The sequence below is a fragment of the Triturus cristatus genome, chromosome 6 (assembly GCF_964204655.1).
Source record: "Triturus cristatus chromosome 6, aTriCri1.1, whole genome shotgun sequence".
Classification (NCBI taxonomy): Eukaryota; Metazoa; Chordata; class Amphibia; order Caudata; family Salamandridae; genus Triturus; species Triturus cristatus.
In genome coordinates, this window is record NC_140589.1 from 1,796,767,103 (window position 1) to 1,796,794,941 (window position 27,839).

The window sequence follows — 27,839 nt, forward strand, 5'->3', positions numbered from 1 at the left end:
CAAAACTGCTGACATTGAGTGTTTGCAGTGGCAAGGAGAATAATTAAGGCTCTCCCCAATCTTAAAGAAAAAAAAAAAAAACTTGCACTGCCTCTGGATGAAGACTTCATTCATGATCTGCTAGGCATCTTCGGCTGATATTGTTCGCCCTGGTGTTCAGGGAGCCCGCCAGGTGTTGAACCACTAGGGAAATGCCCTAGCCTTCCAGCCATATCCAGAGACACCAGGGCTCTTGACAAAGGGTCCACGACCCCACCCCTCCATGTTTTTTTTTTCATTCAGTACCGGGTGGTGGTGGTGGTGGTGGTGGTGTCCGTGAACACCTGCACCAGCCTTCCTTGGTTGATGAAGAAAGGCTTTCAATGCCAAGCGAATGGCTCAAAGCTCCAAGTGGTTGAGGTGGAGCCTGGACTACGCCAGAGACCAGAGTCCTCTGATCTGCACTTCTGCCAGATGGCCACTCCAGCCCAGGCGTGACATCTGTCACTACAGTACGATCAAGTTGGGGAAGGGAGAGGGGTCAGCCATTGACCAATTCGCAGTTCGTCAGCCACCACTGTAGATCTTTTGCAGTTCCCTCCAAGATCTGGACCATGTCGGCGAGATTCCCCTGATGCTACACCCACTGGGGACTTCAGGTCTCACTTTAGAGCCCACATACACCAACGGACATGTTACAAGCAGGATGGAGGAGGCCATGTGGATCAACAACCTCGGGCTCATTCTCAGTAAAATCCAGGATAGAGGCTGAAACATCTGAATCATGGCATGAATATCCTACACTTGCCGCTCAGGAGGATAGGCCAAAAACTGCACTGTGTCCAGACCAGCTCAGATGAAAAGGAGCAGCTTGAAAGGAGCCAGGTATGAATGACATGTTGAAAGTGAACCCCAGTGAGTGCAGAAGGTTCGCCGTAGTCTGGGGGTGGGAGACAACTGCCTATGGCGAGCCCACCTTCAACAGTTAATTGTCAAGGTAGGGAGAGACTGGAACTTTGAAGCCTGTTGGCAGTGGTGGCTGGATGTGTATGGACGTGCTGGGAAACCCATCTGTGACCACGAAAGGAGCAGAAGGCAGATTGGATTTGACAAGAAGACCGTGGATAAGCACAAGGACTTGGCTGTAGCCCTACGGTCCTTAAAGCGCTCCAGCGGCGAGTCCGCCTTCTCTTCAAAAAGACAAGAGTCATCAAAGTGCATGTACATATGCGAGGCTTGGACATTCCCTGAAAAGCCTGGGGTTCTCAGCCAGCACTGAAGGGCCACCGACTATCAAATCTGTCTACCAGCAAGTCATCATGTCCAGTCGACATATTATGGTGAACTTTGCTGCATTTGTCCCGTCAGCAATAGCGGACGGGAGTATGACTCAGGCCACCTCCGAGACCATGGGCAGCACTTGCGCAACTGAATCCCAGATTGTATGAAAATAACATCCCAAGAGGTAGCTGGTGTTTACCGACCACAGTGCAAAGTTGGCAGAAAAGAACACTCTCTTGTCAAATATACCCAGCCTCTGGGATTGCCTATCTGGTGGAGTGGGTGGTAATACGCCAGGGTTGGCCCGAGAGGTGGGGGCTTGGCTCTCCATAGAGCCTAGGTCCATTGACAGCCACGTCCAACAGCAGATGCTTGCACATCACCAGAAAACTCACTCAACCACAACCAGGCATGCCTTCAAAGCACAACACTCGTGCCAACTGCTCTATTAACATAGCCTATGGTGTCTAGACCAGCAAGAAAAGGAATATGCTACTTACCAGTATGCATCTGTTCTTGGCATGTAGAGCTGCAGAGTTGTACACTTAGCATAGATCGCCATCTGGTGTTGGGCCCGGATGTTTGCAGTTTGTTTTTCTTCTTGGACAGTCTTTGGAAGTCACGAGTTTGGTGACTCCTCCTTCGGTCCGTACTGCGCATGGGCTTCGGCTCCATCCTCAGATTGTTTTTCGCCAACAGGGAAATGATGGAGCTTGGTAATCACAGTGAGAAACCCATGTGTGTAGTATCTAAATAAGATGTACTGGAACGGATACAGGTAGCCGGGGAGGCGGGTGGGCGTGTACAACTCTGCAGCTCTACATGCCAAGAACAGATGCATACTGGTAAGTAGCATATTCCGTTCGAGGCATATGAGCTGCAGATTGTACACTTAGCATAGATTATATAGCAGTACCCAACCCTAGCGGCGACCACCGGTATTCGTTGCAGTGGTTTGAAATAGTGTCTTTAGTACAGCCTGGCCCACTCTAGCTTGCTGCTTGGAATGCACATCTACACAGTAATGTTTTGTGAAGGTGTGCGGTGTAGACCATGTGGCTGCTTTGCAGATGTCATCTAAGGGTATATTCCCTAGAAAGGCCATAGAAGCCCCTAACTTTCTTGTAGAATGGGCTTTAGGCGGAACAGATAATGTTCTTTTAGCCTTTTGGTAGCAAATCTGTATGCATTTTACAATCCACCTAGCTATCCCTGATTTAGAAATAGGGTTGCCTTTATGTGGTGGAGAGAAGGAAACGAACAATTGTTTAGTCTTCCTGAAGGGTTGCGTTCTTTGTATGTAGTATAGCAACGCCCATTTCACATCAAGTGTGTGTAAGGCCCTTTCCGCAACAGATTGGGGTTGCGAAAAGAAGACAGGTAATTCCACTGATTGATTGAGATGGAAGGGGGAAATGACTTTGGGCAGAAACTTCGGATTTGTGCGAAGTATGACCTTGCTGTGATGCATTTGTATGTAGGGTTCCTGTATGGTGAACGCTTGTATTTCACCAACCCTTCTAAGGGAAGTGATAGCTACAAGGAAAGCTGTTTTCCAGGTGAGAAACTGTAGCTCACATTTGTGCATTGGTTCGAAGGGCGGACCCATTAGTCGTGTGAGAACTAAATTTAGATTCCATACAGGGGAAGGTGGTGCCCTGGGAGGAATTACTCGTTTAAGGCCTTCCATGAAGGCTTTAATAGCGGGCACTCTGAAGAGTGATAAATGCTGTCTGTTTTGTAGATAAGCAGCGATCGCTGCTAGGTGTAGGCGTATGGATGAATATGCCAGGTTACACCTGTGAAGATGGAGCAGATAGCATATGATGTGCTGTATGGATGCATCTAGAGGGTTGATTGTATTATTACGGCAGTAAATTACAAATCTTTTCCACTTTGCGGCATAGCATGCTCTAGTGGTAGGACGTCTGGCTTCCATGATGATGTTCATGCAATCAGGGGGAAGGTTAAGGTATCCGAATTCCAAGATCTCAGGAGCCAGATCGCCAGGTTGAGCTGAGCTGGGTCCGGGTGCCTGATTTCTCCATGGTTCTGGGTTAGGAGGCATGGGGATAGGTGCAGTTTTTGATGTGGCACCACTGATAGTTGTAGTAGCGTGGTGTACCACGGCTGCCTGGCCCACGTGGGAGCTACCAGAATGAGTGTGAGGGAGTGCTGTTGTAGCTTCCTGACCACTAATGGAATTAGTGGGAGAGGTGGAAAGGCGTATGCAAATCTGCCTGACCAGTTCATCCATATCGCATTGCCCTTGGACAATGGGTGTGGGTATCTGGCGGCGAAGCTTGGGCATTTTTTGTTTTCGAGAGTGGCGAAGAGGTCTATGTGAGGATGCCCCCACTGTTGGAAGAATGGGTGAAGAACTTGTGGATGCAGTTCCCATTCGTGTAGTTGTTGCGTTTGTCTGCTGAGCAGATCTGCCATGGTGTTTTGTACGCCTGGAACGTGCTGTGCCAGGAGAAAGATGTTTTGGGGAATTGCCCATCTCCATATGCTCTGGGCTAAGCGGGAGAGCTGGGGAGAGTGTGTCCCCCCCTGTTTTTGTATATAATACATCGCAGTCATGTTGTCTGTGCGAATGAGGACTGCTTTGCCCGAAATCTGTTTTTGGAAAGATTTTAGGGCTAGAAAGATCGCCAAGAGCTCCAGATGGTTGATGTGGAGCGATTTTTGCTGTGGCGTCCATAGACCTTGCATGGTGAGGTGTAGGAGGTGCGCTCCCCAGCCGGAGAGCGATGCGTCCGCTGTTAGAATCACCTGAGGAACCGGGTCCAGGAACGGCCGCCCTTTGGAAAGGTTTGTGGTGTTCCACCACTGCAGAGAGTGATGTGTGCGGCCGTCCACCAACACCAGATCCGTCAGCTGACCCTGGGCCTGGTTCCACTGTTGTGCTAGGCACTCTTGAAGTGGACGCATGTGGAGTCTTGCATGGGGCACTATGAAGATGCAAGACGCCATCATTCCTATGAGCTTCATAAACACTCTTGCTGGAAGAGAGTGTTGAGGAAGGAATGTTTTGCGTAAGGCTTGAATGCTTGTGATTCTCGCTGAGTTTGGATAGGCAATACCCTTGGAGGTGTCTATAGTGGCCCCGAGATATTGCTTTGTGTGAGATGGTATGAGGTGGGACTTTTGGTAGTTCACCGTGAAGCCTAGCTGGTGGAGCAGTTGGATGGTGCTGTTTGTATGTTGCACACATTGGTGGTAGGACGCGGCTTTTAGATCCAAGGTTGTGAGAAAGTCTCCCTGGCAGAGGAGTGGGAGGACTTGTTGTAGGGTGACCATGTGAAAATGGTCTGAATGTATGTAGGCATTTAGAGGCCGGAGGTCGAGAATGGGTCTGAGGGTCCCGTCTTTCTTTGGTATTAAGAAATATAGGGAGTAGACCCCTAGATTTTGTTGATTGACGGGGACCTGCTCTATAGCGTGTTTTTGGAGGAGTGAGAGTACCTCTTGTTTGAGCAGTGCGGAATGTTCTTGAGACATTGGACGGTGCCTTGGTGGGATATTGGGTGGGGTAGATGTTAGTTCGAGACAGTACCCTGACCGAATGATTTGGGTCACCCATTTGTCCGATGTTATGGACTCCCATGTGTGGATAAAGTCTTGTAGTCTGCCCCCGACCGGAGTGGGATGGTCTGGGGGGAGCGGAGGGGAGTCATTGTGCGGGTGGGGTGGCAGAACGGGTGTTGTTGGTTTTGCCCCTGCCCTTATTGTTGTTGCCTCTGTAACCACCCCTTTGATTGCCCTTTGAAAAGGTATTTTGAGGAGGGGACTTGTAGGAGGTAGAGGCGTTATCGGTGGAGGAGCCTCTGCCTGTGCCACGAAAGGACGAGCGTCGAAAGGAACGTTTAGAGGCTTGTGTTTGGAGTGCCCCCATAGACTTTGCTGTGTCTGTGTCCTTTTTCATCTTTTCCAGCGCTTCGTCTACCTTTGGCCCAAAGAGAGTTTGTTGGTCAAAGGGGTGATTGAGTATGGACGCCTGGACTTCAGGCTTGAACCCTGAGATCCTGAGCCAGGCATGGCGACGAAGCAGGACACTTGTATTTATGGCTCTAGAAGCAGTGTCGGCTGCATCGAGGGCACACTTAATGGAGGTGTTTGTAATTAGTTTACCCTCCTGTATCAGGTCATGAGCCTTGCGCTTGTGTTTTTCTGGAAGGTGCTGCATAAGAGCCTCTAGTTCGTCATAGTGTGCTCTGTCATATCGCGCAAGCAGTGCTTGTGTGTTTGCAATGCGCCATATGTTTGCAGCTTGGGAGGCGGTGCGTTTACCAGACGCGTCCAGAAGTTTAGATTCCTTGTCTGGCGGTGGGGCTTCTCCTGAGGATTGGGAGTTAGCCCGCTTTCTAGCTGTGGAGACAACTAGGGAATCTAGGGGAGCAGGGCCCTTAATGTATGCAGGGTCTGTGGGTGCCGCTTTGTACTTCTTCTCTATTCTAGGGTTCAGTACTCTGGCCCTGACAGGGTCTTTGAACACCTCTGTAGCGTGCTTGGTGACACCCTTAAGCATGGGTAAAATAGAAGTGGATTTGTCTTGTATGTCAAATGTGTCCAGTAGGAAGTCTTCTTCCACTGGTTCACTGTGCATGTCCACCCCATGGTAGTGTGCTGCTCTCTGCACTAAATGATGAAACCCTAAGGAGTCCTCTGGAGGAGACGGCCTGGATGGGTATAGGTCGTCCTGAGGTATATCTGGTATATCAGGGTTATTGTAATCCTCCCATGGGTCTGGGGTCCCTGGTGGAGTGGGATCCATTGGGACGTCCGCCGGGTAATTGTCCGGGTCCCCATCATCCGGATCTGGGGATGGGGCCGGATCGTAGTGAGGTGGAGGTGGCGGAGACCTGGGAGGGGGAGGGGGTGGAGGTGGTGGAGGAGGTAGGGGAGGCGGTAGTGGGGAGGGCACTCTGAGGGGAGAAGTAGCAGAGTCCTTCCTTTTGGATGGTGGAGGAGGAGCCGGAGTATCAAGGCGTCTTTTCTTGATAATTAAAGTCAATAGTCCAGTCTTTGGATCTTTGGACAGAGTCTTTTGTAGAGGGTCTGGTGTAAACCGAGCCAGTGGCGTCGAATCGTCCGTCGGCACCGGTGATTTCGGAGCCGAGGACTTCGATGGTTTGTGTGCGCCATGCTTTTTTGGGGCCTCCTGTTTTTTCGGCGTCGAAGGAGTTTTCGGCGTCGGAGCGTCGGTGCCGACAGATTTATGTTTGTGTTTGGTCGGCACCGAGAGTCCAGGCTTCGGCACCGGTGGCTTCGGAGTCGAGCTGGATATTGCTTTCTTCGGTGCCGGATGCTGTTTTTCGGCACCGGGCGTCGGCTGGCTCGATCCCGAGCTGCCGTGAGACTTTGGATGCTTCGACACCGAGCCCGAAGGTGGGGTGATCGAAGCTTTGGTCTTGGTTTTGCCCAGGCCGGCAGGCGAGGGAGTAACCTGAGTCTCTTTGGTTTTGGGCGCGGGGGTGGGAGGGGGCACAGTACTCACGGCCCGCTGCGCCGGTGTGATGTCCTCCACGTCGGAGTCGTCGGCTTCGGAAGCGCTGACGACGTCTTCTTCCTGCTCGGTGTGTGTTTGCCCCGAAGCTTCGGCGCCGTCTCCGAAGATGTCCGGTGGAGCTGCAGACGATGAGTGCGCCATGGTGCGTCGAGCTTTTCGATCCCGGATGGTTTTCTTCGATCGAAAAGACTTACAGGCGGGGCAGTCTCTGGCCTCGTGTTCTGGAGAGAGGCAAAGATTACACACCTGATGGAGGTCGGTGTGGGGAAATTTAGACCCACATTTTGGGCACTTTTTGAACGGAGTCCTTTCCATCGGCCGGGACCGGAGTCGAGGAGGGCCCGAAGGCCGGTGCCGATGTACGGGATGGAGAAAAGTGCCGCTTCGAGAGATGAAGATGATGATGAAGAAACTCGAAGATACGAGGATTTTCCGTCGAGGCTGGAACCGTAGAAGTTCGAAGCCGGAGCACGAAGTATCACATCCAAGCCCGATGGCGGAAAAAAACAATCTGAGGATGGAGCCGAAGCCCATGCGCAGTACGGACCGAAGGAGGAGTCACCAAACTCGTGACTTCCAAAGACTGTCCAAGAAGAAAAACAAACTGCAAACATCCGGGCCCAACACCAGATGGCGATCTATGCTAAGTGTACAATCTGCAGCTCATATGCCTCGAACATGTATTTCAGCACATCCTGTTCATCATGGCCTGTCTGAGCCTGGGAGGTCCTAAGAAGGTCCGGGACCGCTGGCGTGATCTAGCTGGCCATGCCCCCATGAAGCATGTGTACATAGGCACAACAAGCAGACTGCATTTATGGGCAGCAAAGTCGAACTGGCAGATTAAAACATCCATTTGCCAGAGCATAAATCTGTTTGGATGACGTATCTGGGGTTTAGTCAGAAATGAATTACGAGTAACCTTAGGAGTCAAAGAATGCACAATAAGACTTTCAGAATTAGAGAACTTGATGAGGAAATCTGGATTCTTGTGTCGTGTAACTACTAACCAACTAAAGAGCAGACAAGAACATGGTTTCGACCACGTAGCCATCACGGTATCCATAAGGGCATCATTTAATGAGAGTAAGGGCTTTGATGTCACCTGCCCAGTTTGGAGAAACTGTCTCAGAACATTTGTCTTTGTCACAATCGAGGGCAACTGTAATCCATGTACCTCAGCTGCCCTCCGAACCACCATTGCAAAAGAGCCACTTACCTTCATTGGTGGCCCAGGTGGCGAGTTAAGCTCTGTTTCAGGGAAGGGGGTCAGCCCACTGCATTTTGTAGGTCAAGGTATAAAGCATCATCAGTATACTGAGGGGGAAGCAAGCCACCCCACTCTCCATCAACATCAGTGTCCTGTGGTGCCCCCAGTTATCAAAGAGGACCAGAGTTAGAGTCAAATAGAGAACGAAGCCTCTGATAATATGTGCATTGTAGCAAAAGCACAAGTTACTTACCTTCGGTAACGATATATCTGTAAGAAACAGTTAGTTAGATTCCTTACCTTAGAATATCCCCAGGTGTCAGGCTGGATCCGGAAAGATTTTTCGTCAGCAGTATCCCTGCGCGTCTCTAGGCGTCGTCTGCGGCTCTGCGTCCGTCGTCGAGATCGCCGGGATGACGTTGGTGTACTTAGACGCCGCCCTCGTGCGCTGATGTCAGTTCTGTACATAGCTTTCCACGCCAGGAAAGCAGAGCCATGCAAGAAACCGACACTGGTGCTATGACACTAGGGCCCTAAAAGGGATGACCGTAACCCTAGATATCGGTTTGCAAAACGGGGAGGATGGGTGGGGCGGTAAGGAATCTAACTAACTAATGTTTCTTACAGATATATTGTTACCGAAGGTAAGTAACTTGTGCATCTGAAAGAAACACGTTAGTTAGATTCCTTACCTTAGAATAGATACCCCAGCAATACCAACCCCGGTGGTGGGTCTGCGAACCAAGATCACACTAGGAAGTCCTGGAGAACGGAACGGCCAAAGACGCGGTCTCTCCGGACTTGGCTGTCCAGGCAGTAATGCTCGGCAAACTTGTGCAGAGAGGCCCACGTAGCTGCCTGACAAATGTCTTGCAGAGGGACTTCCCGTCCCAAGGCAGTAGTAGCTGTGTGGCCAGAGTCGAATGGGCCCTCAGCCCCACCGGAGGATCCTTCTTAGCCAAGCAATAACAGGCCTTAATGCAGAAAACGACTCACCGAGAGATGGTTCGCTTGTGCACTGCCCGCCCCTTCTTAGCGCCCACGTAGCCAACAAAGAGTTGGTCGTCCACCCGGAACTGTTTTGTGCGATCCAGATAAAAGGAGAGCGCACACGGCTGCCTGGCCCACGTGGGAGCTACCAGAATGAGTGTGAGGGAGTGCTGTTGTAGCTTCCTGACCACTAATGGAATTAGTGGGAGAGGTGGAAAGGCGTATGCAAATCTGCCTGACCAGTTCATCCATATCGCATTGCCCTTGGACAATGGGTGTGGGTATCTGGCGGCGAAGCTTGGGCATTTTTTGTTTTCGAGAGTGGCGAAGAGGTCTATGTGAGGATGCCCCCACTGTTGGAAGAATGGGTGAAGAACTTGTGGATGCAGTTCCCATTCGTGTAGTTGTTGCGTTTGTCTGCTGAGCAGATCTGCCATGGTGTTTTGTACGCCTGGAACGTGCTGTGCCAGGAGAAAGATGTTTTGGGGAATTGCCCATCTCCATATGCTCTGGGCTAAGCGGGAGAGCTGGGGAGAGTGTGTCCCCCCCTGTTTTTGTATATAATACATCGCAGTCATGTTGTCTGTGCGAATGAGGACTGCTTTGCCCGAAATCTGTTTTTGGAAAGATTTTAGGGCTAGAAAGATCGCCAAGAGCTCCAGATGGTTGATGTGGAGCGATTTTTGCTGTGGCGTCCATAGACCTTGCATGGTGAGGTGTAGGAGGTGCGCTCCCCAGCCGGAGAGCGATGCGTCCGCTGTTAGAATCACCTGAGGAACCGGGTCCAGGAACGGCCGCCCTTTGGAAAGGTTTGTGGTGTTCCACCACTGCAGAGAGTGATGTGTGCGGCCGTCCACCAACACCAGATCCGTCAGCTGACCCTGGGCCTGGTTCCACTGTTGTGCTAGGCACTCTTGAAGTGGACGCATGTGGAGTCTTGCATGGGGCACTATGAAGATGCAAGACGCCATCATTCCTATGAGCTTCATAAACACTCTTGCTGGAAGAGAGTGTTGAGGAAGGAATGTTTTGCGTAAGGCTTGAATGCTTGTGATTCTCGCTGAGTTTGGATAGGCAATACCCTTGGAGGTGTCTATAGTGGCCCCGAGATATTGCTTTGTGTGAGATGGTATGAGGTGGGACTTTTGGTAGTTCACCGTGAAGCCTAGCTGGTGGAGCAGTTGGATGGTGCTGTTTGTATGTTGCACACATTGGTGGTAGGACGCGGCTTTTAGATCCAAGGTTGTGAGAAAGTCTCCCTGGCAGAGGAGTGGGAGGACTTGTTGTAGGGTGACCATGTGAAAATGGTCTGAATGTATGTAGGCATTTAGAGGCCGGAGGTCGAGAATGGGTCTGAGGGTCCCGTCTTTCTTTGGTATTAAGAAATATAGGGAGTAGACCCCTAGATTTTGTTGATTGACGGGGACCTGCTCTATAGCGTGTTTTTGGAGGAGTGAGAGTACCTCTTGTTTGAGCAGTGTGGAATGTTCTTGAGACATTGGACGGTGCCTTGGTGGGATATTGGGTGGGGTAGATGTTAGTTCGAGACAGTACCCTGACCGAATGATTTGGGTCACCCATTTGTCCGATGTTATGGACTCCCATGTGTGGATAAAGTCTTGTAGTCTGCCCCCGACCGGAGTGGGATGGTCTGGGGGGAGCGGAGGGGAGTCATTGTGCGGGTGGGGTGGCAGAACGGGTGTTGTTGGTTTTGCCCCTGCCCTTATTGTTGTTGCCTCTGTAACCACCCCTTTGATTGCCCTTTGAAAAGGTATTTTGAGGAGGGGACTTGTAGGAGGTAGAGGCGTTATCGGTGGAGGAGCCTCTGCCTGTGCCACGAAAGGACGAGCGTCGAAAGGAACGTTTAGAGGCTTGTGTTTGGAGTGCCCCCATAGACTTTGCTGTGTCTGTGTCCTTTTTCATCTTTTCCAGCGCTTCGTCTACCTTTGGCCCAAAGAGAGTTTGTTGGTCAAAGGGGTGATTGAGTATGGACGCCTGGACTTCAGGCTTGAACCCTGAGATCCTGAGCCAGGCATGGCGACGAAGCAGGACACTTGTATTTATGGCTCTAGAAGCAGTGTCGGCTGCATCGAGGGCACACTTAATGGAGGTGTTTGTAATTAGTTTACCCTCCTGTATCAGGTCATGAGCCTTGCGCTTGTGTTTTTCTGGAAGGTGCTGCATAAGAGCCTCTAGTTCGTCATAGTGTGCTCTGTCATATCGCGCAAGCAGTGCTTGTGTGTTTGCAATGCGCCATATGTTTGCAGCTTGGGAGGCGGTGCGTTTACCAGACGCGTCCAGAAGTTTAGATTCCTTGTCTGGCGGTGGGGCTTCTCCTGAGGATTGGGAGTTAGCCCGCTTTCTAGCTGTGGAGACAACTAGGGAATCTAGGGGAGCAGGGCCCTTAATGTATGCAGGGACTGTGGGTGCCGCTTTGTACTTCTTCTCTATTCTAGGGTTCAGTACTCTGGCCCTGACAGGGTCTTTGAACACCTCTGTAGCGTGCTTGGTGACACCCTTAAGCATGGGTAAAATAGAAGTGGATTTGTCTTGTATGTCAAATGTGTCCAGTAGGAAGTCTTCTTCCACTGGTTCACTGTGCATGTCCACCCCATGGTAGTGTGCTGCTCTCTGCACTAAATGATGAAACCCTAAGGAGTCCTCTGGAGGAGACGGCCTGGATGGGTATAGGTCGTCCTGAGGTATATCTGGTATATCAGGGTTATTGTAATCCTCCCATGGGTCTGGGGTCCCTGGTGGAGTGGGATCCATTGGGACGTCCGCCGGGTAATTGTCCGGGTCCCCATCATCCGGATCTGGGGATGGGGCCGGATCGTAGTGAGGTGGAGGTGGCGGAGACCTGGGAGGGGGAGGGGGTGGAGGTGGTGGAGGAGGTAGGGGAGGCGGTAGTGGGGAGGGCACTCTGAGGGGAGAAGTAGCAGAGTCCTTCCTTTTGGGTGGTGGAGGAGGAGCCGGAGTATCAAGGCGTCTTTTCTTGATAATTAAAGTCAAAAGTCCAGTCTTTGGATCTTTGGACAGAGTCTTTTGTAGAGGGTCTGGTGTAAACCGAGCCAGTGGCGTCGAATCGTCCGTCGGCACCGGTGATTTCGGAGCCGAGGACTTCGATGGTTTGTGTGCGCCATGCTTTTTTGGGGCCTCCTGTTTTTTCGGCGTCGAAGGAGTTTTCGGCGTCGGAGCGTCGGTGCCGACAGATTTATGTTTGTGTTTGGTCGGCACCGAGAGTCCAGGCTTCGGCACCGGTGGCTTCGGAGTCGAGCTGGATATTGCTTTCTTCGGTGCCGGATGCTGTTTTTCGGCACCGGGCGTCGGCTGGCTCGATCCCGAGCTGCCGTGAGACTTTGGATGCTTCGACACCGAGCCCGAAGGTGGGGTGATCGAAGCTTTGGTCTTGGTTTTGCCCAGGCCGGCAGGCGAGGGAGTAACCTGAGTCTCTTTGGTTTTGGGCGCGGGGGTGGGAGGGGGCACAGTACTCACGGCCCGCTGCGCCGGTGTGATGTCCTCCACGTCGGAGTCGTCGGCTTCGGAAGCGCTGACGACGTCTTCTTCCTGCTCGGTGTGTGTTTGCCCCGAAGCTTCGGCGCCGTCTCCGAAGATGTCCGGTGGAGCTGCAGACGATGAGTGCGCCATGGTGCGTCGAGCTTTTCGATCCCGGATGGTTTTCTTCGATCGAAAAGACTTACAGGCGGGGCAGTCTCTGGCCTCGTGTTCTGGAGAGAGGCAAAGATTACACACCTGATGGAGGTCGGTGTGGGGAAATTTAGACCCACATTTTGGGCACTTTTTGAACGGAGTCCTTTCCATCGGCCGGGACCGGAGTCGAGGAGGGCCCGAAGGCCGGTGCCGATGTACGGGATGGAGAAAAGTGCCGCTTCGAGAGATGAAGATGATGATGAAGAAACTCGAAGATACGAGGATTTTCCGTCGAGGCTGGAACCGTAGAAGTTCGAAGCCGGAGCACGAAGTATCACATCCAAGCCCGATGGCGGAAAAAAACAATCTGAGGATGGAGCCGAAGCCCATGCGCAGTACGGACCGAAGGAGGAGTCACCAAACTCGTGACTTCCAAAGACTGTCCAAGAAGAAAAACAAACTGCAAACATCCGGGCCCAACACCAGATGGCGATCTATGCTAAGTGTACAATCTGCAGCTCATATGCCTCGAACATGTATTTCAGCACATCCTGTTCATCATGGCCTGTCTGAGCCTGGGAGGTCCTAAGAAGGTCCGGGACCGCTGGCGTGATCTAGCTGGCCATGCCCCCATGAAGCATGTGTACATAGGCAAACAAGCAGACTGCATTTATGGGCAGCAAAGTCGAACTGGCAGATTAAAACATCCATTTGCCAGAGCATAAATCTGTTTGGATGACGTATCTGGGGTTTAGTCAGAAATGAATTACGAGTAACCTTAGGAGTCAAAGAATGCACAATAAGACTTTCAGAATTAGAGAACTTGATGAGGAAATCTGGATTCTTGTGTCGTGTAACTACTAACCAACTAAAGAGCAGACAAGAACATGGTTTCGACCACGTAGCCATCACGGTATCCATAAGGGCATCATTTAATGAGAGTAAGGGCTTTGATGTCACCTGCCCAGTTTGGAGAAACTGTCTCAGAACATTTGTCTTTGTCACAATCGAGGGCAACTGTAATCCATGTACCTCAGCTGCCCTCCGAACCACCATTGCAAAAGAGCCACTTACCTTCATTGGTGGCCCAGGTGGCGAGTTAAGCTCTGTTTCAGGGAAGGGGGTCAGCCCACTGCATTTTGTAGGTCAAGGTATAAAGCATCATCAGTATACTGAGGGGGAAGCAAGCCACCCCACTCTCCATCAACATAAGTGTCCTGTGGTGCCCCCAGTTATCAAAGAGGACCAGAGTTAGAGTCAAATAGAGAACGAAGCCTCTGATAATATGTGCATTGTAGCAAAAGCACAAGTTACTTACCTTCGGTAACGATATATCTGTAAGAAACAGTTCGTTAGATTCCTTACCTTAGAATATCCCCAGGTGTCAGGCTGGATCCGGAAAGATTTTTCGTCAGCAGTATCCCTGCGCGTCTCTAGGCGTCGTCTGCGGCTCTGCGTCCGTCGTCGAGATCGCCGGGATGACGTCGGTGTACTTAGACGCCGCCCTCGTGCGCTGATGTCAGTTCTGTACATAGCTTTCCACGCCAGGAAAGCAGAGCCATGCAAGAAACCGACACTGGTGCTATGACACTAGGGCCCTAAAAGGGATGACCGTAACCCTAGATATCGGTTTGCAAAACGGGGAGGATGGGTGGGGCGGTAAGGAATCTAACTAACTAATGTTTCTTACAGATATATTGTTACCGAAGGTAAGTAACTTGTGCATCTGAAAGAAACACGTTAGTTAGATTCCTTACCTTAGAATAGATACCCCAGCAATACCAACCCCGGTGGTGGGTCTGCGAACCAAGATCACACTAGGAAGTCCTGGAGAACGGAACGGCCAAAGACGCGGTCTCTCCGGACTTGGCTGTCCAGGCAGTAATGCTCGGCAAACTTGTGCAGAGAGGCCCACGTAGCTGCCTGACAAATGTCTTGCAGAGGGACTTCCCGTCCCAAGGCAGTAGTAGCTGTGTGGCCAGAGTCGAATGGGCCCTCAGCCCCACCGGAGGACCCTTCTTAGCCAAGCAATAACAGGCCTTAATGCAGAAAACGACTCACCGAGAGATGGTTCGCTTGTGCACTGCCCGCCCCTTCTTAGCGCCCACGTAGCCAACAAAGAGTTGGTCGTCCACCCGGAACTGTTTTGTGCGATCCAGATAAAAGGAGAGCGCACATTTTGGGTCCAGGCGGTGGAGCCTCTCTTCCTCTTTCGAGGGAGGCGGAGGCGGAAAGAAGGTAGGCAAAGTGATGGTCTGCCCGATGTGGAAGGGCGTGACAACCTTTGAAAAGAAAGAAGGACGGGTCCTTAAAACCACCTTGTCTGGATGAACAGAAAGGAAAGGAGGATTAGAAGAAAGAGCCTGGTGCTCACTCACTCTTCTGGAAGAGGTGATGGCAACCAGGAAAGCAGTCTTGAGAGTCAGAAGACGAAGAGGACAAGTATGAAGTGGCTCAAAGGGAGCGCACATCAGATAAGTTGACACCAGATTAAAGTCCCATTGAGACATGACAAAGGGAACAGGAGGAAACATGTGAGTAATGCCTTTCAAGAATCTATTTACAACAGGGGACTTGAAGAGAGAAGGCTGATCAGGAAGCCTCTAGAAGGCGGAAAAGCTGAAAGATATCCCTTGATGGTGCCCAGAGCAGAGCCCTGCTGGGCCAGGGAAAGAAGAAAGAGGAGAACCTCAGAAAGAGGGGCGGAAAGGGGATCCACAGCCTTTGCTGTGCACCATGCCACAAATTTGTTCCACCTGTAGGCGTATACCGTTTTAGTGGAGGGACGCCTGGCTGACAGAATGATATCACAGACTTCAGGAGGTAAGTCAAATGGCATCAACTGCCGCCGCTCAATCTCCACGCATGGAGGTGGAGGCTGGACAGGTTCGGGTGGAGGACCGTCCCCTGCTGCTGCGACAGAAAGTCCTCCTGAATAGGCAGTCGAATCGGGGGATCGATTGACAGACTGAGTAGCTCAGGATACCAGTATCTTCGTGTCCAATCCGGAGCCACAAGGATGACTTGGGCCTCTGGACACTGGGGCAGCACGTCGGCCACCATATACCACAGAGAGTGGGTGTAACGGTCCAAAAGGCATGCGGTATTAATGGACCGCAACCCAAGACTGGGTGAGGAAAACAGTTTCTTGCCAAGCTGTTCCATCCTTTTGGAATCCCGGTCTGGAGGTGCGGACAGGAAGGCGGTTTGGGACGTGGAGGCCTGGATAACCAGACTCTCAGGGGTGGAGTGTACGGACAAAAAGCAGGGGTCGCCCGGAGCTGGGCGGTGGCACCGGGCCACGTTCCGATTCACAGGAGAGACTGTGGAGGGCTTGGACCAAGTGCCCATCAGAACGTCGGTGGGGGCCTCATTAAACTGCAGCAGAGGCTCCGAAGTGCGGTTGAAGCACCTCAGTGAGGTTAGTCCTCACGGCCGCTGCAGGGAGCTCCAGGTGCAAGGCCTGGGCCACCCTGTGCAGCACCACAGCATAAGTAGCACCCTCCTCCATAGCCACGGAAGGAGGAGAGATGAAACCAGTGTCCAGCGAAGCGTCTAGACCACTGGCCTCCCCCAGCTCATCTGCCCAGTCCTGACTGAACTGGCACTGCTCTGCCAGAGGGTCCTCAGACCCCTCCCAGTCCTCCCCTTCATCCTTGTCCTGGTAAACGGGCAGAAATGACGGAGCCGGGTCATAGGCGAAAGGCTCACCCATCAACGCCAGAGACGGCGCTGAATGGCGCCGCTCCAACGCCGGACCGGGGCTGAAACGAGGGAGCGACACCATAGCGGTCGGCGCCAGCGGAGGAGTCGTAAGGTCAACTGGCGTCGACCAGGATCCAGACCTGGATCCCACGGGAGCCTGCGGCGTCTGGACCGAAGTAGACGACGGTGCCGAAGCCACCGGCTCGCTAGGACCCCCCAGTCGGACCGGCGGGGCCCAGAGGCGCGCCGGCAGGCCTCGACGGCAGATAGAGTCCTCATGGCCACGAGGAAGTCTCGAATCTCGCCCGGAGTCGCATGAAGCCCAGGGACCGAAGGGTGTGTGGCCGGATGGGACTCCTGCGGCTCCGACGGTGGCACACAGGTGGTGCCACCCGAACCCTCTGCCGTATTGCGCGACCAGCGAGGGGAGTCGGAAAAGCGATGTTGCTTCTTCGACTTCTTTTTGCCATGCCTCGACTTACTAAGTGCAAGGACTTGAATCCAGACGAGCGGTGATGACTCTACTTCCTCCTAGACCGGGACCTCGAGCGGCGTGGAACCGACTGCCGGATCTTGAGGAGATGCGGGACCGCTCCCGCCTAGCTTTCGACGTCAAGGCCCTTCGGTCGGGGCACGACTTGTCATCGTGGTCGGCCTCAAGACAGTAGAGACACCGACGGTGGTGGTCGGTAACCGACATCAGTCGGTGACAGACGTCACACGGCTTGAACCCGGGCATCCCTACCGGCACCAGGAGTCGAAGTAGACTAGAAAAAGATAGACAAAATGTCCAAAAAGTTAGTCAAAAAATTACTAAGGGTACGCTCTTCCCGGATCTGCGCTTGCTGGCGTGGAAAAAAGAAGAACTGACGTCAGCGAGCGAGGACGCGGAGCCGCAGACGACGCCTACCGACGCACAGGGGTACTGATGACAAAAAATCTTTCCGGATCCAGCCTGACGCCGGGGGATATTCTACGGTAAGGAATCTAACTAACGTGTTTCTTTCAGATGCGTCTGGTTGGAATCAGGCAGCACAACAGCTGGCTGTGCTTTGGTTATTTTGTACTGCAACATTAGGTCGATGTCAGTTATGGGTCTGATATGGGCCTTGGCACAGGCTCATCTATCAGCCATGATGCAGCCGGCAACAACTTCCATGCAGTGGGAACCAGTGTGTACCACAGGTCATGAAGGCTTGCACTGGTGCCAGTATAGGACCGGTAGCAGGTGCTACGGGTGCAGACCGTGTAGGGAGAGGACCTGACAGTGATAGTCCGACTGGAGCCTCCTGCAGCTCTGTAGGGTACAAAGGCACACCAGAAAACACTAGAAGAGCACTAAAGATTTGTAGCATGGCAATTTTTTTAATCCTGCATGTGCTGCAAGGCATAGTGCCCTGATACAGTCAACAAAGGCATATTGCAGTAGTGCTGCACTTGGAAAACAAAGGTGTGAAGCTTTGACAGAGTATACCCAACTGATGCCAGATCAGTAGGCTTCAGCCCACAGCAGTTCAAAAACCTAGGATGGGAATGAAACGTTCAGGGACAGATAGAGAATTATGTGAACTTAAGTTTCATTTGACATGCACACTCATCACATTGCAAAATAAAGAGATAGACTACATTTAGAGTGAAAACACTGCTGAAAATGAAAGTGGTGTTAGACATTTCAATCTAGAATGCACCAATGTGCAACCCCTTTGCTTAGATGTCCCCTGCATCCCACTCCACTGGTTAAGATGCACCTACAAAAGGAATGCTGATGTATGGATAGTTTGAGAATCTGGTAATAAGATGGAGTTAATTAATCAATATAAGCTTTATTCAATTTCACTTAGTAGAACACAAAAGCTTGAAATACAATACTATATATTACACATCATTTGGATTGAAAAAAATAAAATAAAAGCATGTGTACTATACAAATAAAAAGAACGCTTTGAAGAACAAAGATTATTATCTATAAAAACTTTTAATGAGTAATAACTGCCCATAACAAACATGGTAGGGGGGCGTGGCTAACCGCTGAACATGGCGGATGCAGGATAGAAAAACTCCCCGTTAAACCAGATTGCCAAGGCCGACATTAGCTGAAACCGGGACCGCTCCGTGCAGAAAAGCAGGGGGGGCTGGGGGGGGAGGCAGCGAACACAGTCTGCACAAGATGAACGGTAAAAACTGGACTTTGCAAGGCTCGGAGACTCCAGAACGCGACGTGTATATCCGGCACCGAACGGGAGGAGCTGGGAGCGAAGGTTGTTAGCCAGGAATATCGTCACTAGTGATGGATATATGGACACTGGGGTCGAGAGGCGAATGAGGTACAATTCTCAGACCGAGGAATAAACGTTCCTGGCAGTGAACTGTGTAAATGTTACGGCTGCCTGACACTCGGGGGAAGAAAAAGAGTACGAGGTGCGGATGCGATGACACAAGATGGCGGAGAAGACACGTCGCAGGCATGGATAAACAGAGTCCATTGAGTACAACTAAGCAGACATACATAACGATACAGTTTGGGGGGCCAGGCGATCGCTAACCGACTCCTCGATCACGTGCAGTTTAAAGACATTCAGCCTAGCCAAGGAGAATCGTGAACCTTACTGATCATCCGGGAAGCAAGAGGCAATTAATATCTGCAGCGGTTCACACAGGGGCGAAGGGTGTATTGGTGAATACTCTCTGGATTTTTCACATGCCGCAGGAATCGCGTATGAACCAAGGGACATTGTGGAATACGTAAATAATGGACGTATAGAAACTATGAGGGGGCACACAATTGGTGCGTCGCAGAAGCCATACAGCTCCTGCGTCACAAAGCGATACTTGAAAAGAGGCGCACTAGAATGGAAATATTTGTGGACAGCCTTCCTGCGTTGCGGTGGGTGGTGTGTGAATAGGCTAAAGCACGCCGTCGCAACTATATATCCTCAGCAGTGAGCAGTAAGAATAAAGTGCAGGACATAAAGAACATGCCTAATGTCTAGCAAGTTATTGGAGTGATTTGGGGACATACACGCACAGGCTTGGTAATAATCACAGGTGTACCACCGGATCTGTGCTTTGTTCAGGTATTGACTGCGTTCAAGTGGGGGTCAAGACCAGCCTGAAAACTGTTGTTGGGGTTTATCAGTGAATTGACCTGTTCTGTTCTTGGTTCCGTGATACTGACCCTGCATTGCGATCCCTTCTGGGCCTGGGATATGGATAGTTGCTAATACGTGCCAGTGGAATGCCAGAGCAACTGGCGCAGTACTGCACTTGTCCTTTACAAAAAATGGGCCGCACTAAGGCTAAATAGCCGGATCCTTCTACACAGAATAACTCTGACGCTGGGCCCCCAAATGAAACAGCCGAAAGTGTCAGTTCTGGAATTATTCCGCCCACAGCACAGGGAGGGCAGATGGATAAATTGGACTTAATTTTAAAAGAGATAAGAGACACACGTTCTGACCTTGAAACACAGATTAGTACGTTTTCAGCTGGGCTCAATTTATTAAGAGCAAACCACAAGAATTTGGCGGAAAAAGTGAAATCTCACAAGTTGGCACTGGATGCCCTGATTCCCCAGCAAACAATGCACTCATCCCAATTAGAGGAAATGCAGCGACAAATAAAGGCTTACAAGACAGAGCGGACGATGCAGAGGGAAGGTCACGAAGGAACAACGTCAGGATATTAGGAATTCCGGAGAAAAGCGAGGGGGCTAATCCCACAGCCTTCGTGGAACAATGGTTGAGAGATCATATTACGTCGGAAGGCCTCACTGATCATTTCAGCGTGGAGCGCGCGCATCGACTCCCATCCTAGGCCTCCCCAACCGGGGAGACCACCGAGACCGCTCACTGCATGCATATTGAACTATAGAGACCGAGACACGCTGCTGCGTGCGGCCGGAAAAAAGGCTCCCATACTTTGAGAACAAGACCATCTCATTGTACCCGGATTTCACGCTGGCAGTGCAAAAAGCCAGTGCAACTTTATAGAAGATGAAAAGAAACTGAGAGCACACAACCTAAAATACGCTTTACTCTTTCCTGCCCGACTAAAGGTGATCTATAACCAGAAGGCCATGTTCTTCGATACTCCGAAAGAGGTGGCAGATTGGATGGAAATTACACTTTCCTCCCAACTATCGCAGTCATCTACCCAGTCGAATGGAAAGTAGGACCCCCTGCCGCAACGACAAAAGAGTGCTGTAAGGAGAGAGAACGATCAGGCGAGATCAGGTTATGCGGGGCACCCCTCTATGTCACAGGTCGCGGATAGCCAAAGAGAAGCCCTTTTGACTGCAGCCGCAATGGCATAACTAGATAACAAAACAGCGAGCGACCTTGCGGATTCCTGCAATGAGGCAAATGAACAAGCTGACACTAGCTTAGCATTGGTTCCGCTAATCACCCCGCAGACGGCGAATGGCTATGTCGGTTGAAGTATATCATCCTTGAGCACTGGTGAAGTATGACACAATGTGATTGTATAAATGTAATATACAATTTGGAATTGATGGTGGGTGATTGTGTATATCAATGATTGGTTGAATTACATATGGAAGGATGGTCCAGGCCTACAACACCAGCAGCTTATTGACACGTAAGACTCCCATGGGGATTGACTGCGTCACCGGATGGGTTGGTGGGTCCTGGTTTCCACTTTCATTGTACAAACTGATATACTGCACTATGGCCGAAATCGGGTTATATTGATTATGATATTGTTCTAAATTAATGTGCGTACCAGGTTTAGTGGTTGCTGCCCCCCCCATGGCAACTGCCCCACACTATGTTTGGTGTGAAATGTTAGATATGTTTGTTTTCAAGGTTTGGTCCCTCAAGGTTGGTAAGGGGAACCGTGTATTGGGGCTGTTTAGGGGAAATGTAAACTCAGCTGTGTCTTTTGCGCGGTCTGAATTGCATGGGGTGCCAGACATGTGTATTCATTTATCTACACATTACAGAAATAGCAACGCCTAACACATACACGTATGTCTCCTGGAACATTCGGGGATTGGGATCTGTGCACAAAAGGTATAGATTACTGGCGCAACTCAATCGCAGAAAAGCTAACTTGGTGTTCTTGCAGGAGACTCACCTGATAGAAGCGGAGGTAATTAAACTAAAAAAGAAATGGAGGGGTCAATTTTACTAAACTTCTTACTCTGCATTCGCACGGGGAGTTGCAATATGGATTAGAAATGGTGTCCCCTTTAAACCAATAGAACAAAAGAAGGATGTAATGGCAGATATATATTAGTGCGAGGTACGCTAGATGGTGAGTGTGTGGTTATAGGAAGAATATATGCCCCAAATTCAGATCAGGACAAATTTCTAGAGACCACTAACACGGTATTGGTGGGGTGGGAAGCATACCCTTGGATAATAGGAGGCGACGTTAATATGGTATTAAACGTAGCATTAGATAGGTCCCGTCCTCCATTGCAAAATACTAGTAGCAAAAAATGAGTGTAGTCCCTGCAGAGTTGGGCAAATGGCTGGGATTTGGGGGATGCCTGGAGAATGCATCACCCCACTAGCAAGGAATACTCTTTCTTTTCCCATCCACATGGTTTTCATACTCGAATAGACCACATTTTTTGCTCACCTAATTTGGTGGCCGCAGTGAGTGGAGCCACTTATTTGGGGAAAACCTTATCTGACCATAATCCACTGGAAGTCACGCTACAATGGGGGAGGGTTCTGGCTCCGGTGCCAACATGGATATTACAACACACGCTATTAGAGGATCAGGTATTTCGTACTGCCTTGCCAGATGCAATAAACAATTATTTCAATGAAAATGAGGGTTCCGCAAGTAGTTACCAAATTGAATGGGATGAGTTTAAAACTGTAATTAGGGGAGTGGCAATAAGCACAAATGCAGGAGTGCGAAGTCCGACTAGAGCGCAGTAACTCACGACTCCTAAAAGAGCTCCTTACAAGAAGTGCATATAAAGCATGCAGTACTGGAAGAGCTATGTATTATTGATTATGATTTGTACACACAAAGCCAGCATGCGACAACTGACAGAGCGGGTCCCTTATTGGCACGATCAATAAAGGATACTCCAACGACCTCCCCTATCCTTAAAGTTAAAACGGTGGAAGGTTCCGTTGTGGGTACGCAGCTGGAAATAAATGCTGCTTTTCAAAAATATTATGAAAAATGATGTGAGTCACCGGGAGAACCAAACTATATAGATTAGGATTCCTTTTTTAAAGATGTACATCTACCGCAATTACCGGCTGCATATAAAGAGGATTTGAAAAAAACAGTGTCTAACTTGGAGATTAGAGCTGCAATAAAGTTGTTGCCCAAAAACAAAGCACCGGGTAGTGACGGCCTGCCTATTGAATTTTACACGGAATACATAGATCTACTGTCCCCACGGTTGGCACACTTGTATTGTACTTCTTTAGCTGCCAGGAACTTGCCAGTTACCACAATGCAGGCGATGTTCGTTCCACTTCCCAAACCAGGTAGAGCTTCGGTGGAGCTATAGGCCGCTGTCGCTATTAAACACGGACTACAAAATTTTAAGTGGGATACTTGCAAATCGACTGTCCTATTTGATCCCAAAACTGATACATGTTGATCAGTGTGATTTTGTGACGGGGAGGAGTACAGCTCTAAATATTAGGAGACTGCACCAGATAATGCAATGCACGTCTAAATTGGAGGGTAGACAGGGTTGTGTTTCATTGGACCTTCACCAAGCTTTTGACACCCTGCACTGGAGTTACATGTTATACGCTCTAAGAAAGTTTGATATACCTGCAGAATACACTGACTGGGTGAAGTTACTGTACACCTACCCCACTTTTCAGATGGCACCTGTGACCTTTAGATACATGGGTATTCAGATCTACAGGGAAACGCAAGACTTGCTAGACGGAAATTTAATGTGAGCTATAACATCACTTGCGTCCCAAATAAAATTTTGGATTTCCCTTCCAATATCAGTAGCACTCAGTAAAATTGTGTTGTTACCAAGATTATTGTATTATTTTACAAATTTCCCAATAATAATTCCGATCTCGGTGTTCAGGACACTAGATACTATGTTGATTGAGCTAATATGGGGAACAGGCCGCAGGCGAATAGACTTAAAGAAGTTACAACTAGACACTAAACGTTGAGGGTTGGGGCACCGGATCTACAGGCTTATTGCTACGCAGGTCAACTGCACTGGTTAACTTATTGGATAGTGGGCAAAAACTTGCACGAAATTGGCATGTGGTGCTATTCGTGGGCACGTGGAAGTTTGCACAAAATGTTGCTACCAGGTGGTGGGACGGCACGAAGTGCTCCCCATTTACTGACTGTGGCGTTGGCATACTGGAAGAGGGTGTTGCGCTACACAGAGACTGCCCCCGTATGCCCCTAACATCCCGCTGCTTGGTTTGCCACTACAATCGAGCACTGTCACTAACAGAATTAAGGCATGGACTGACGAAGGGGTTCATAGTATAGGGGATTTCTTCGTGGACGGTGCTCTAGTAACACATGATGCATTTGTGCGAGTACATGGAGTGTCCAACACATTGTTTTTGATTCATGCACATATTACACGTTATATACGCGCGGTGTGGGCCCCGACAGGGCTGGAACCTCTAACGCATGAGTTAATAACAATGCAATATTTAATGGGGAGTGGCAGTCATATCACGAGATGGTTATATAGGGGGGTTCGAGCGGTAGTGGAGACTCCCCTACAATCCACTAGAGATAAATGGGACACAGATATGGGCCATGTCCTTACTGACAAAGAATGGGAAGCAATACTAGAATATCCAAGAAAGACCTCCAGGAATCTGAAATTCAAGTTCATTCAGCTAATGATTGTACATAGAGGCTATCTAACGCCACAGACTACATGCGATGCCCAAGATGCCATGCACCACAAGCAAAACTGTTTCATATGTTGTGGAGCTGCCCTAAAATAATACACTACTGGTCAGAAGTGCATAAAATACTGCATGAAATTGCCCCAATACGAAATGACGACTCTCCAGAATATTGCATACTAGGGTTGGGACCTAAAAGTTCAAAAGTCTGGCCCTGCGCGCACATTTCTGAATCTTGCCCTTATAGTGGCCAAATGAAATATCACAATGAGGTGGAAGACTGGGAAACCGCCTAGTTTAGTTGACTGACACACAGAAATGGTCCGATGGGGTAGGGCGGAGGGCGCTGAAATCAAGCGAGAAGAACAAAGAGGGCTGCGTAAAAAATTGATATCACTGGACTGGAATGCAATGATGGAAGAATTCGCAGCCATGGACCTCCACACGGGATGATAATACTAATAATACTGATTTTATTTAACGTCTTTGGGCAATGCTTTTTGGTTGTGGCAGGGGACATTATGCGTGCATTTAATATCACAACATCTACTGTCTGGTTAGGTGAAACATGATCGCGAATGTGGGCGCCCCTGTCCATAGGATTGCGCTCATGCTATTACATAGTCATACAGCTGAGTCGATGGGTGGGAGGGGTTTTTATTTGTTAGTTGTTCTTGTTTCAGTATAATGGGTGGAATAGCATCGCTGGGAATAAACAGTTAATCAATAATGTGTAAGACGATGACAGGAATCACAATAGGTCATTCATGAGCACACAGAGGACCGAATTCTTTCAAGTAAGACATGTTGTTTCACAAGATTACAATGTACTCTGTAATAGTATTACTGATCTATAATTGCTACGATGTATGTCCTTACCACTAATACATTGCTGTACCATGATATTTTTTATGTTTAAAATTCAATATAAATTTGTTAAAAAAAAATAATCATGGGATAAGACTGCAGGTATAAGAATTCAGGAGTTATTCTAGGACCAAGAATGCTGGTTGACATTGTACAAAATGTAAAGACCTCGGCAGCGGTAGAACGCATTGTTTTCTCTGGTCAGCATAAAATGTACAGAATGAAACAGTATGCATGGTACTAGGAGTCGATGCATTATCACGACGATATTTAGCTTACATTTTTGACCAATCATTTGTATTTGGGAAAACTGATCAATTATGAGAAATATCCATCCTAGAACGAGTTAAGACAAACCTAAGTCTGGCATTTGTACTGTTCCGAGGTAAGGTTGCAGATCATGTGTGATCGGAATCATTTGCTTCTTAAGGACGCTGGGCTCCAATTGTTCTGTAGACAGCCTTAAGTCCTCAAGAAGAGACAAACACTCAGTCTTTAGTTCCTTTCTACTGGTGCATATCAGAGATTCTGGGTGGTCAAAGTACTCTATGTGCCCCAAGACAGTTAGAAAACATTTGACGTACTTAAGCCATGGAATTTAGAGGGCATACGGGGATTTGAGACTATCCCTGGCAATTTCAAGATTTAATCCAGTAGACTCAGATGTCCAGGTCTTATGCCAGAGCAGAACTGGCCGGGTCATAAGTCTACTAGAAAAGGTACCCATAGCCTGGTGTGGCAAGCACAATTGGGGCAATAGTTGGGTACAGCACAGAGAATCCTTAAAAATAAATTTTCAGACGTTTATAGCAATTGACAGATAGTGTAACCCCACAGTCCCGCCCCATAAGTGTCAGTAGACCGACACTGTGCTTTATAAATGATCTGCATCTTATTAGGGGGGTTATTACCCAGTTTTCTAGCAAAATTGGACAGGGCAATAATAGTTTTCACAAACTGGAGCTTACTGGAGTTGACTGCATGAGCCAGGTACCCTCCATATCAAAACAAATGCCCAAGTAGAAGAAGGTTGGAGTAAAACAAATCTTACTACTGCCAATCAAAATATCTCAGCACTTCATAGACCTTTTCCCGCACTTCATGACAAAGGTTTTACTTATGTTGACTAGTAGTCCCAGGTCCTGTATGTGGGTAACAAACTTAGTCAGTAAACACTGCAGTCCCAGAGGGGTACGGGCCACGAGTTCTTCATTGTCAGCATAGAGGAGGGTTGGGATTGGTCATTGATCAATTTGAGGAAGGTCGCCGAATTTACTTGCCAGAACACTGGATGGAGCCAATGGATGAAGCACACATGAGCAAACAAAATAGGCAATTAAAGTATCTGCCATTTTGTTATTTGTCATACGCTGTCATTCTGCTCCCTGCGGTAATGGGATGTGTTCATGCAGCATCTCAGTTTGCTGAGAGGGTCAAACTGAATGTTGCAGTACAGGATACAATGAAAATTAATAACCAAAAGTCTACTGAGTGACTAAAAGCTCCTTCAGCAACATCAGTTGGAAGAAGACAAATTAAAGAGCAATGTAAGGTTGTGAGCCAAAAGAAAACATAACTCTAAACAACTAGCTTTCAGAGTTTAAATTTCCCGTTATTATAATGTCAGCTGGGCTGTCAAGATGAGTTACACAATTAATTAAAGCAGCGTAATTTTGGAATAAAAGAATTTATTGCCAGAAACCTCCATGTGACGGTGTCCGGTTAGTTTTGCAAGGAATCGGATGTGGTGTTCAAATTAATTAAAGCAATTTATACAATAATGGCAAAGTTAGATTAACCCTCACATTCTCAATAAGAAGCAATCTGATGAGCAATTTATTTACCTTCATGATATTTATTTTGACTGGTCCCAGAAATCATTTCTCCACCATCCAAGTCCATCTCACAGTCGGAGGAAGATTCAGCATCTGAGTCTGAAACCTGCATGCAGAAAACAAGTGCTCAGAAATACAGGAACTCCCAATCAACCTAAAATTATTTTCTAGTTTCTAATACTTTCATCTTAAATGGAGCATTAATGCACTTGTCAAAAAGGGTAACTGCTTGTATAGTAAAACATTCTACTGCTTTATAATTACAAGAAGTATACTGCACGGCACATGTTCTTTAATTACTCATTTCCTTACAAGCTTAGAGTATCTCGAAGTATGCAAAGCATGAAAGAGAACTTTGGGGTGTTCCTAAGATCCTTCCATGAAGATGTGCAAGATTACTGTGTAGAAGGTTTAGGGTTTAGCGATGAGAGCTTGTGGGGTTAGGCTAGGAAACAAAGGTAAATAACAATGGGGGACACTGATCAACTCTTCCACAGGTCTCCTAGCGTGACAAATCTCATAAAAATGTAATATTAGAAAGACAAAAAGAGAAACAAACTACAAGAGTTAAAAAACATTGAATTGGTGAAGCAGTGTGAGAGTATCAAAGCAGAAGGGTCTTTGTTAATGCAAGGAGGTGTAGTTTGAGTGTAGAAGGCGATGGCTACATGTCTGTTCATCCAAATCCATAAGGGCAGGAAAATGTAACTCTTGAAGAACGGCATCAGGAATCTGAATGTGCTAAGCTTAAAAAAAAGTGGTAGCTAAGTACTTGAAAGAGCTCTTGTTGAAAGACCAACAATCATCATAATATTCTTCTATAATGATACAATAGAGAAATGCTAGTAACAAATAATAAAGCACGTTACTGATGCAAGGCCCTTTTTAGGTCTCGCGCGCTGCATAGGAGGGGACCTCATGTAATCGATTCCGTTTTTGCCCTAAATACATGCACGCGTTGC

At 48.9% G+C, this 27,839-nt stretch overlaps 1 protein-coding gene across 5 annotated transcripts in view; it reads right to left on the reverse strand.

Moving 5' to 3' along the window:
- Window positions 1-27,839, reverse strand: part of ESCO2 (establishment of sister chromatid cohesion N-acetyltransferase 2) — a 293,480-nt gene that overhangs the window by 160,671 nt on the left and 104,970 nt on the right. For all 5 annotated transcript variants that reach the window (XM_085613127.1, XM_085613129.1, XM_085613128.1 and 2 more), the window contains one exon: window positions 26,887-26,983. In XM_085613127.1, coding sequence (XP_085469253.1) covers window positions 26,887-26,983 — 97 coding nt within the window. The remainder of the gene's footprint in view (window positions 1-26,886; window positions 26,984-27,839) is intronic.